At 34.6% G+C, this 11,627-nt stretch overlaps 3 protein-coding genes across 4 annotated transcripts; all 3 read right to left on the bottom strand.

Annotated features, from left to right (window-relative positions):
- Window positions 1–1,110: 1,110 nt before the first annotated feature.
- Window positions 1,111–3,806, bottom strand: LOC9305076 (uncharacterized membrane protein At3g27390). The gene is made up of 9 exons (XM_002866926.2): window positions 3,624–3,806; window positions 3,372–3,480; window positions 3,071–3,266; window positions 2,852–2,985; window positions 2,479–2,767; window positions 2,305–2,411; window positions 2,043–2,220; window positions 1,513–1,961; window positions 1,111–1,405 (listed from the first exon to the last, which is right to left on the bottom strand). The coding sequence occupies exons 1-9, from the start codon at window positions 3,715–3,717 to the stop codon at window positions 1,252–1,254; spliced, it is 1,710 nt and encodes a 569-aa protein (XP_002866972.1). The 5' UTR covers window positions 3,718–3,806; the 3' UTR covers window positions 1,111–1,251.
- A 1,084-nt stretch (window positions 3,807–4,890) lies between these two features.
- Window positions 4,891–6,740, bottom strand: LOC9303043 (eukaryotic initiation factor 4A-I). 2 transcript variants are annotated; one of them, XM_021016476.1, is made up of 7 exons: window positions 6,595–6,740; window positions 6,446–6,497; window positions 6,221–6,358; window positions 5,563–5,805; window positions 5,434–5,473; window positions 5,265–5,362; window positions 4,891–5,184 (listed from the first exon to the last, which is right to left on the bottom strand). In XM_021016476.1, the coding sequence occupies exons 1-7, from the start codon at window positions 6,645–6,647 to the stop codon at window positions 5,167–5,169; spliced, it is 642 nt and encodes a 213-aa protein (XP_020872135.1). In that variant the 5' UTR covers window positions 6,648–6,740; the 3' UTR covers window positions 4,891–5,166. The 2 variants fall into 2 exon arrangements, with proteins under 2 accessions (XP_020872135.1, XP_002866971.1); XM_002866925.2 differs by having other exon boundaries at window positions 6,446–6,494; window positions 6,595–6,739.
- A 1,002-nt stretch (window positions 6,741–7,742) lies between these two features.
- LOC9303042 (calcium-binding protein CML19) lies at window positions 7,743–9,471 on the bottom strand. Its single transcript, XM_021019131.1, has 7 exons — window positions 9,287–9,471; window positions 9,066–9,195; window positions 8,609–8,645; window positions 8,491–8,518; window positions 8,253–8,405; window positions 8,044–8,146; window positions 7,743–7,945 (listed from the first exon to the last, which is right to left on the bottom strand). Exons 1-7 carry the CDS (start codon window positions 9,287–9,289, stop codon window positions 7,884–7,886), a joined length of 516 nt encoding a protein of 171 aa, XP_020874790.1. The 5' UTR covers window positions 9,290–9,471; the 3' UTR covers window positions 7,743–7,883.
- Window positions 9,472–11,627: the final 2,156 nt, after the last annotated feature.

Below are 11,627 nucleotides of genomic sequence, written 5' to 3'. Positions count from 1 at the left end.
ACCTGAGATCTACGACGTCCGATCACTAATTGGTTTGTTACGATAAGGATACATCCTTATCGTAACATGGTTTCACCGAAAACTGCATCTATCTATCTTTACGTATCCCTCCACACCTAACTCCAAGCTGGTTCTGTTTCTTCCCAAAAACCCTAAATCGTCCTCGTCGGCTGGTTCCAATCCGGATATCAGCCTCAAGAAGCATCCTACGTGGTGGCCTTGGGTTACGGGATCTATGTTATCGGTGGGAGGATTAACGGGAGGCACACGTCGAGCGTCTTCTTCCTGGATTGCCGATCTCATACGTGGAGCATTCTTCCTTCCATGAGGGTGGCTCGAGCTTCTGCTGCGGCGGCATGGTGGATGGGAAGATATATGTATTTTTAGGGTGCGGGGATTTTGACTCAAAACCCCGCAAGTGGGGAGAGGTTTTCGACCCAAAGACACAGACTTGGGATGACTTGCCAATGCCGCCATCTAATCAGTATAACCTAAGCTTACCCTTAATGTTCGAAAGCGCGGTGATGGAAGAGAAGGTTTTTCGCTTTGAATGGGGCGGGTAGAGGTATTTTTTACGTACCGAGTGAAGGAATATGGGAAACAGGGAATTCAGAAACATGTAGAGATAGAAGGGGTTGGTATTTGATTGATAATGTGATGTATTGTTGTGAAACAGGTGGGAGGATACTCTGGTGTGAAGCAGAGGAATTGGATTGGCGAATTCATGAGGGGATGGTGTGGAGAGAGGTCATGGGCTTGAAAACTCTAACGGACACTCTATGTGCCTCCAAGCTCGTCAACTATGGTGGGAGGATGTCAGAGCATTGGAAGTCATGCAAAAGGAAGATGGTGAGGCATGGATTGACAAGTGATGAACTTGACAAATTGCTTCCTGGGCACATACTGAGTAACTCTGGTCCCAACATGTTACTCTTCTGGGACGTTCTTAGTCCTAAGAAATTGGAGATTTGGTGTGCGGAGATCTCTTTAAAGAGGCGCAAGGAGGGAGTTGAGATTTGCGGCAAGATTGAGTGGTCGGAAGCTGTCATGACATTCAAACCTCCTCCTCTACATCAGCATCATTGTAAGCTTTTGTATTCTCTTCCTCACAATCTTTGAAATCATATTTAGAAAAACTTCTGTACATTCTTTTTTACACCTTGTACTACAAGAAATCAAAAACACATCTTACAAAGGAAATAAAAAAACGCTAAAAGTTATTTAAGGAATACAACAATTGTTGCTCCTTGGTTAGACCTCTTCAATGAAATCTCCAGAACTCATGGAACCGGTTCGATTCAAGCCTTGTTTCTCTAAATGATAAGTTATTAGAGCCTTAACCACTTGTCTGAACCTTCTTCTATAAGTCGGAAGCTTCGATACACTCCGCACCATTCCCATCATCCTAGAGAACACAAGATCAAAAATTTTAAACCCATCATTGTCTATTTGTCTTAATGAGATGAATTTTTATAAACAAGTTATGTGATAGAAAATGTTTTAATCTTTTACCTTCTGCTGATTCCTTGGATTTGAGCGGCTCGAAGGTTTTCTTGAGGCGGGTTACCGAGATTATCCCAAGCTTCCATCCTTTGTTCATGGTTTCCAAAGAGAACAACTTTCCCTAAGTATCTAACCTCACTTTCTCCAAGTTTAATCGCTCGAATCTGATATTTAAGTACCATAATTGGGTTAAAGAACCAGTCCAAAAACTTGTCCTGCGGTCTATTCAAATTGGTCACCTCCGAGCCATCAAGCAGAAGCACACCATGAGTACCAGCTTTAATAGAGCTAAGCAATGTATGCAACAAAGCGTAAGAAGGAAGCCCGACATTGATAATCGATGATTCGTTTCCTTGTCTTCCCTTTAAAGACTCATAGAGATCAGCTGCTGTTAAGACTCCTGCGTCAAGTAGCTCTCTGCCTTGCATCTCAAACCACCCCATCATATGCTCCCAAATCTGTTAATACAATTTCAAATATGAAAAACTGTAGAAAATGTGCTAGATTCGGAATCAACATTGAAACTTTTTGACATATACCTGAACCATTCTCACTTCTTGTATTGCTTCTCTAACAGATACAGAGTGAACTAGGCTCGGTACTAGCATCGCTGGAGCATCTGCAGAACCGGAACTATTGACTCTGCTTACATCTGAAGGGTGAACAATCACCGATACTTCACTTGAAAACGATCCTCTTCTCATCCGATATCTTGGTCTGTGTTTTGTGGATTACAATTTCCTAGTGTTAGAAATATGAAGCAAAAGAAAGGGAATGTAAAAGGATTGAAAAGAGACATACTTTGGGAAGATAGTTCCTTCTCTAAGGTAAAGCCAATCATTTGTGTACTCATCAAATTCTCCAACTACTGCAATCACATAAGAGACTCCTCTTCTGAATGACCTTTCCTGCACATTAGAGATTAAACAGTGAATATTTGTCTCGAATCATTCGGTGTATATGATCATGGTGTACCTGAAATACAACAACTGCTCCATATAATCCAACAAAGATGCTGGAGAAGATGGTCATCAAAACAAAACCAATGACAATAATAGGCCATAACAGTATTGTCAAACCAGCAACTGGTATACAAGCTATTTCAAGGAATGGTCCTTCCCGGTTAATAGCGTCTTGAGCTAGTCGGTACCAGCCTTTGAGCAGAAGGTAAGGGCTTTTAAATACCGCGATTGCAGTGAAAAGAGGGATATCAATGACCAATCCTATAATCCCAACAATGATGCATCCTGGAACATGAATTAACCTGCAAGAAGAGACAAAAACATCAATACACAAGAATCAGCAAAAACTCTTTGCAATAATTTTTGGACAAAAGTTTTTACTTTACCTAAGAGTTTCAAGCTCATCTGGGGCCGGGGATTCGCGCAACTCCTTTAAGTAAAGTGGATACGAATGGTAACAAAAATCTGCGAAATCGGTAACCACAGTACAACTTCCTTTGATGGTTCCCCAAGTTCCATCCTAATATACAGAGTAAACAGAGTCAAGTGATATAATTCACCAACAAGTTCCATCCTAATACGTTTGGGGAATGTTATGTAAATACCACAAGACAGTGGAAGAACTTGTTGGATTCAGTGTCTTGTCTAAATGCTTCAAAAGCAGAGATCCAAGGAGTGAAGAATCCATAGCCAACACCAACAAGAACACTAATTGCTAGACTTAGACCTAACCATATCCCAAATAAAGCGGGAAGTGCCACTAAGATTGCTAGTTTCAGAGGAATGTCAAATCTATTTGTTCTGCATTTTAAAGAAACAATAGAAGACCATGTTTATGAAATGAATTCTCCTTTGAGAAAGAAATTGCAGGGAAATTTTAGAGAGAAAGAGTTGAAATTTGTTTACGTTGCAACAGCGTAAATAGTCCAAGTAACATGTGCAGGGAACAAACCAAGAATCACTCCAACATTCCCAACTATTAATGTTAGACCAGCAATTGGACCTACGATCAAACCTACATAAGCAACGAAAAATATTCAAACTTTGTTTAAGAAAAATTGATTTTTGAAAAGAACCCATCATCAAGAATCAATCTTAGAAGCAGAGGAAAACAGAGAGCCAAGAAAAAGGAGGAGAAGAAGAAGAAAATTTGAAAACCTTTGAGAGCACCGAGAAAGAAAGCAGAACAAAAGGCAAATATGACATAAGTAATCTTCAGACAGCTTCCTAGGTTAGTTACGACGACAGCCATAGTCTTCTGGAAAGGAAAGCTCAGATATTTTTGTATCAATTTTTACAAATTTTATAGCTGTGGAAAATTTACAGAGAGAGAGAGAGAGAGAGAGAGAGAGAGAGAGAGAGAGAGAGAGAGAGAGAGAGAGAGAGAGAGAGAGAGAGAGAGAGAGAGAGAGAGAGAGAGAGAGAGAGAGGCGTGTTGTACAAGTCTACGAATGAGATGAAATGAGAACAAAGACAAAGGGGATGATGACAAGAAACGCAAAGACTCAAACGCCGAGAAGCCAATAGATAAAAATGTTCAGAGAAAGTTTTCATAGGGGAAATTATTTAGTTGATAGGGGAAATTGTTGAAGAAAAAGTGGTCAGACGTGCGTAAATACGTCATTGGAATTGGTTTCAGATACTATTACTCATGGCGTGCCAAGCAAACTATTGTGATTGGGACATCAATAATTCAATATATGCCTCTCTGAATGTTACTGTGGAATTCCTTTTTTTTATAGATTTTTTTTGATCAAGTCATTATTAGATACATACTCTTAAGAATATTATAAATTTATTGTTATAGATGTTGTAGTTATCATTTATTATCATTTATCATTATTCATTAATATTACTTTTCATGCTAATTAGATCCTCTACCAAACACAAAACTTTAAGACAAAATTACATTAACTCTACATCCAAACAAAAGGATGAAGTTTAGTTTTTCTTTTCTGTGTTCGCTAATGGTCAAAGATCGTTTATTTTGACACCAAATGTATTACCAAAGACGGATGCATGCAATATGATCATTGTATTTTAAAGTTTTCATGTATGATAATGAACAATATCGTACTTTCTTCTATATATATGTGACATGTTAGGAATTATATTGTTGTTTTTATTTTATTTTAAAACAATCTTTTGTTGAAAATAAACAGTTGATTGTTTCCAATCCAACCAAATAAAGAAAAATTAAAGGAAATGTAAATAGCAGTTGGGGATCAAAGGTGTTGCTGACAAAGGTGGTATTCGACAAATTCATTGTCAAAGTCAAAAACTAAGAAATGCTTTTCTTTTTAAGTTAATAAAAATAAAAAAAACAGTTGCTTCGGTTTGACCTTCTAAAAGAAATTTCGTCGCAAAATTAAAAACGATAAACAGTTTTTATATTACAACAATGACAATTCACATAGATTTGGTATTTATCGAATCTTGTTTGTTGCTTTATGCCTTAAATAATCCAAAATCTTCAGATTTTTTTGCATAATAAATAAAACTGTCAAAAACGCAGCGTTTTAGACAAAAGTGATAAACTCAAATACTCGATAGCTATTAGTGCAGCAGAGAGACAGCTTCTCTGCCTTGACAAAAACTAAAGGTTTCTCTAGAGAAGTCCCGTAACCTATAATTTGAAGCTTAAGAACCATTTAACCTTGCTTGGGCGGTATCCTTCAGATCGTAGGAGGTCCATGCGTTGTTATAAGATTTCAGAAATCTGCAAAAAGAAAGCACATTAGATAAAAACAGCAGACAGTTTCTTTGCTTTTTCTTTGATTGATTGATTCTAGTGTATACATTGATTGGCATCTCTGCGATGATTATGCCACTGCTTTCTTCGAGGCTTTTGAGAGTCGTGACTTCACCTCCAACAACCATGTTTATGATAATTCCACCTAAAGAGAAAGTCTCAAATGTTAAATGACATTGTTTGATGAACAAAAAAGACATGTTTTGAAAAAAGAACCTGAAGCTAAGCAAGTTGTTATCCGCCTTGTATATGTTTCCTGAAACATGGTTATAACAACAAGTGAATGAGAGGAGGTTTCTGAAACGTTTGACTTGACAATCGGGGATTTATTAAGAAAATACCAACCTTCTTTGTAGGAAGCTCATAGTTGATGAGAACGCGTGCGGAAAGAGATGATTCTCCGGATGAGAGTAACGGGAGACAAACATCGGTCACAACTACCAAATGAGATTTATTTTCTTCTTTTCTAGTTTCACTCTCTTCCAAAACTTCCTCTACCACAGAGTTAAGTTGCTGGTTCCAGTTGATTGTTGCTTGCCTAAATTTCTCTATAACCATAGTTCGTTCTCTATCTGCTAGATCGCTGTACTGTAACACACGAAAAGACGTTGAAGATGAACATAATCTAGGGGAAAAACATTTAAGATAATGCCATGATAAACAAGAAAGTGATACAACAAGAAGGGTCTTCTTCAAATCAAGAACATAACAGAACAATAACAACCGGATATCAAAAACCGCAATCAAAAAATCGAGAAGGAAAAGGCATTGGAAATGTGGGCAAATTCGAGAGGAAGACAATGTAAGATGATCTGTTAGATCGAACTCAAATCATGATGAACAAGCTAAGTGATTCAACAAGAAGGGTCTTTTCAAAACAAGAACATTAGATTTCGACAGATACAGAACACTAAGAATCCGTAAGATCAAAATCGAAATCGATGTAATCAACGAAAGAATCAAAAAGTAAAAACATGAAAGTTAAAGAGAAGAAGAGAGATACCAAAGCGGCTAAGGAAATGTAAGGAAGAGTGGATAAGGAAGAACAGACGGCGTCAAGTTCATCGCGTGAGCTACAACAAACTACAATCGGTAGCCATGGACGACGACCTAGAACGCCCAATAATTCCACTACAGTCTCCTGTGCCCACACCCAAAGTTCCAAACTTTGCGATTCAGAATCTCAGTTTTGATGAGAATTAGAAGAAAGATTGTGAAATATACATACCATTTTGAATTGGGGACGATCCACGGCGAGGTAGAAATGCAATTGTTGACTGCTAAAGAAAAAAAAAAGTTGGGATTTTTGGGGATTTTGTTAGAAGGTATGAGATAAAACCTTTAAAAACTCAAGCGAAAATCGAAAAAAAATGAAACCTGGAACGAGAGGGAGATTGAAAAGGTGGAGATGGAGCTTCCATGGAGTCCATAGTCCGAGTTTCTCAAATTGCCCAATTCGCCGGCGAAGGTTCCGCTCCGGTAACCAGGTCACGGCTCAAAAACGGAGAAGAGGTTGGAGTAAACTCTGAACGTCGTCGTTTTGACATTTATTAATTCTGGCTATACGTCGTCGTCTTATCAGAAGATCTAATTATCTAAACGGTACCGTGTTATGTATAAACATTTTACATGCATAACATTTTTGAGATAATTGGCCAAAAGACAAAGGTTTTGGGGTCTAATTAGTTTTTCATTTTTTCTTGTCGGAGTTCATAACAAAAACAACATTAGCCCACTTTTCTCCCAAAACTAACCCTACTCGCTTAAAGTGTTTTGCAAGAGATGGTCCATTACGTCATACAAACGACTTACGGCTCAATATCAAAACAAACACATCAATAGGTATTGGATATCTAAAAAACTAAGTAGATTTATGTATACAAATGTTAATGACGTTCTATCTACGTGTTTAGATGTATAAAAATGTTAATAACCTTCTATCTACATGTTTATATGTATAAAACTGTAATAACACTCCATGTATGTGTTTACATATATACAAATGTTAATAACAATATATATATATATATATATATTTACGTATTTACATGAATACATAGATCTAATAATTTAAAACTATAATTACTTTTAACGCTCTATTTATGTAGTTACAGGTATACAAATGTTAAAATGGTAGAATATATGTTTGTAGCGTATTAAAATTGCTCCAATTCGAAAAAACAACAATTATTGTTAGTTTGCTGAGCATTTAATGTTTGTCAGTTTATTCTTTCTCTTTTCTAAAAGTCAAAGCGTCCTCACACGCGCATGTAAAAAAAATCAACAGGTTTTTCTGTAATTCTTTTGAAAACAAGGGTCATTTGGAGCGTTATTTTTTTTTTCGTCTCCGACAGAATCGACTTTTGTCGATTTCCTAATTACACTCTCCATTTTTGTCTCTGCGCCAATCCTCCCAACATTTTTTTTGTCAAAGACAATTTTGTAAATTTGAAAAAAAAATTTGGTTCTAATAAGGACTTAGTGGTAATGCACTACTCGCACATACATAAATGATAAAACAAACATTTACATATTCAAAATAATTGATGCATTATTATTTTTATACAACCACACATTTTTATACAAGCAACCTTTTTTATTGAAGTGATTAACAAATATCCACAACCATAACTTTTTTTTTTATCCATAACCATAACAATTAACATTTAGCCGTAAGAAGTTCTTTTCATCATCTTCATGAACTCCTCGAAGTTAACTTCTCCATCTTCTGCGTAGGTTAAGGCAAAAACTTATAACTTCAGGAACCGATAATAGATTTTTAAGCAAGTCGCATATATCGCAAAACTATTATTTGTTTTTGCTTACCGTCACGGTCTGCTTCTTCGATCATTTCTTCAATATCATTATCTGTGAAATTTTCTCCCAATTCTTTAGCAATCACCTTTATATCACGAGGTGAAATCTTCCCCTAAAAATATTCCCCATGTTGTCAAGTCAAACACAATGAAATTAATCCAAACAAAAAGATAATTTTTAAAGTAATATAGAAAAAGGACAGGTTTAGATTTATTCACATTATTGTCATGGTCAATGATCTTAAACGCTTTAGACAATTCGTCTATGGACTCTCGTTCTCCGAATTTAGTTGTCATCATATGCACAAATTCGTCGAAATCAATGGCTCCACTTTGGTTTTTATCTACTTCTACCATCAATTCGTTTATTTGCTGCACCAATGAAACATAACCAAACTAAATAGTGTTTTCAAGTTGGTCCTTAAATGATCTAAACCGATGAAATTTTAAAACAAACCTCATTATTCATCTCAAATCCAAGAGACCTGTAATCAGCTGATAATATGTTAGTACTACTTAACTAGAACTTGAAGAAATTAACTTAGAAAAGACAGAAAATTAAATTTGCCGTTGACCTCATAGCAACGTTGAGCTCGCTAGCATCGATGCTACCTACACATGAAATGATGCACTAAATCATGTGATTCTGATTAAAACCGGTGTAAATCGGATAAAGAATCGGTTTACAGGGCCGGCCCGCAGGACAGGCCACCCAAGCGGTGGCTTGGGCGTTGGCTTGGGGCACCACAATTTTTTATTTTTTTTAAAGGTTTTTTTTTTTTTTGGTAAAAGGACCCATAAAATGAAAATATTTGGTAGAAACTAAAGTCTTTTTCGAAAAAAATAAATAAAATAGGGCCCAAACAATTAAATTTGAATGTAATAATATTCAAAATATCATTATTTTGTATAATTTACTAAAAATAGGTCAAAAAAAAATTTAGCCCTAAAACTTATAAATATATTGGGCTCATTTTATTTTTCGTGTAGGGTCTCACAAATGCTCGAACCGGCACTGGGTTTACTAGTTACCTGAACCGTCTATGTCGAAAAGATCAAATATCTCTCTGATCTCTCGTCTCTTCTGATTGGTCAACCCATAAGTCTTCCCTTTAGGTTTTAGACCTCTTCTAAGCTGTGCTGCTTCGAACATGTAATTCGCCTGCCGGAAGACAAAAGGGAAAACAGAACCGATGAACAGAGTAGTCGGAAGAATCTGAACAAAGAGATGATCGAGAAAAGAAAACACTAACCATTTCTTGTATAGGAAGAAAACGGATGATCTGATGAAAACAAATGGATTAAATGGATGATTTTGTTAATTTGGTTTATGATGCATGAGATGACGAGATTGGTTGGCGGTGATCTGTCTCTTCTTTGTCTGGTTGCTAACTCTTTTGAAAGCGATTTAGCTTTAAAACTTTTTTGTTTTGCACGTTTATGTTCCTTCTTATATATTTGGTTCGCTAAGGGGCATTTGCAAAAATACTCATTTTTCAATGTCTTTATTCAAAAATACGTTTATTTATTGTCAATTTTTTGAAATACCCTTATTTATATGTTAAGTGACTAAATTACCTTTTTTTATTGAGAGAAGAGAATGAGAAAGTCAAACTTTTTTTTTCTGCAAAAAAAATTCCCGCAAAAAAAAAAATTTCTCGCCAAAAAAAAAAATTTTACAAAGGTTTTTATAAGGGTTTAGAAAGATTTACAAAGTCTTTCAAAGGATTTTGTATGGGTTTTAAAAAGTTTTACAAGGGTTTTATAAATTTTCGTCGGGAATTTTTTGGCAGAAATGTTTTTGGAGGAAATTTTTTTTTTTGGGCTGGAAAAATAAATTTTGCCGCCAAATAATTTAACACATAAATAGGTGTATTTTTTAAAAAATGGACAATAAGAAGATATATTTTTGAAATGGGACATAGAAAAAGGGGTATTTTTGCAAATGCTCCAAATCATTATTTTATTTTTTTAAATAAGTTTAAGTGTTAAATTTGTATTAAGTGAAAACATGCCGAACTTCGGACACCAAAGCTTACGGACAATCTAAGGACATGATGCCTAAACTCGGTTAGTTTTCGACGTTTTTAAAATTTAACACTTAAACTAATTTTTTAAAAAGTATTAGTGAAATTAACATGGTTTTAGTTAAAAAAGATTATTTTCTTAAAGCTTAGATGTTAAATTTGTTTTAGATTTTAGTGAAAATCATTATTATATTTTTAAAAATAAGTTTAAGTGCTAAATCTATATTACGTAAAAACATTGTCGAACTTCAAACACTATAACTTACGGGCCTAAGTGCTAAATCTATATTACGTAAAAACATTGCCGAACTTCAAACACTATAACTTACGGGCCAACTAAGGACATGATGTCTAGGCGCGGTTAGTTTTCGACGTGTTTAAAATTAACATTTAAACTAAGTTTTAAAATTTAACACTTAAACTAATTTAAAATTTTTTTAATGATATTTCATGGTTTTATTCTTATAATTTAAGTATGAGTTTATGTGTTTATGTGTTTAAGTATGTGTTTATATTTCATAGTGAAAATCATTACTATTTTTTAAAAATGAGTTTATGTGTTAAATATATTTTACGTGAAAACATTGCCGAACTTCGAACACCAAAGCTATGATGCGTAGGCGAGGTTAGTTTTCGACGTGTTTAAAATTTAACGCTTAAACTAATTTTTCAAAATTTTAATGGAATGTCATAGTTTATTTTTAAAGTTTAAGTGTTAAATTTGTTTTAAATTTTAGTAAAAATCATTATTATTTTTTTTAAATGAGTTTAAGTGTTAAATCTATATTAGGTGAAAACATTGCCGAACTTAGAAACACCAAAGCTTACGGACCAACTAAGGACAAGATGCCTAGACCCGGTTAGTTTTCGACGTGTTCAAAATTTAACACCTAAACTAATTTTTAAAAAGTTTTAATGAAATTTCAAGGTTTTATTCTTAAAGTTTAAGTGTTAAATTTGTTTTAAATTTTAGTGAAAATCATTATTATAATTTGGAAATGAGTTTAAGTGTTAAATCTATATACATGAAAACATTGCCGAACTTCGAACACCAAAGCTTACAGACCAACTAAGGACAGGATGCCTAGGCGCGGTTAGTTTCCGACGTGTTTAAAATTTAACACTAATTAATGAAATTTCATAGTTTTATTCTTAAAGTTTAATTAAGTGTTAAATTTGTTTTAAATTTTAGTGAAAATCATTATTTTTTTTTTTAAATGAGTTTAAGTGTTAAATCTATATTACGTGAAAAAATTGTCGAACTTCGAACACCAAAGCTTACGGACCAACTAAGGACAGGATGCCTAAGCGCGGTTAGTTTTTGACGTGTTTAAAATTTAACACTTAAACTAATATTTAAAAAAATTAATGAAATTTCATTGTTTTATTCTTAAATTTTAATTGTTAAATTTGTTTTAAATTTTAATAAAAATCATTATTATTTTTAAAAAATGAGTTTAAGTGTTAAATCTATATTAGGTGAAAACATTGCCGAACTTCGAACACCAAAGCTTACGGACCAATTAAGGACAGGATGCCTAGGCGCGGTTAATTTTCGACGTGTTTA

The sequence above is a fragment of the Arabidopsis lyrata genome (assembly GCF_000004255.2).
Source record: "Arabidopsis lyrata subsp. lyrata unplaced genomic scaffold ARALYscaffold_7, whole genome shotgun sequence".
NCBI classification, from domain to species: Eukaryota; Viridiplantae; Streptophyta; class Magnoliopsida; order Brassicales; family Brassicaceae; genus Arabidopsis; species Arabidopsis lyrata.
This window is presented reverse-complemented; position numbering and strand designations above follow the sequence as displayed.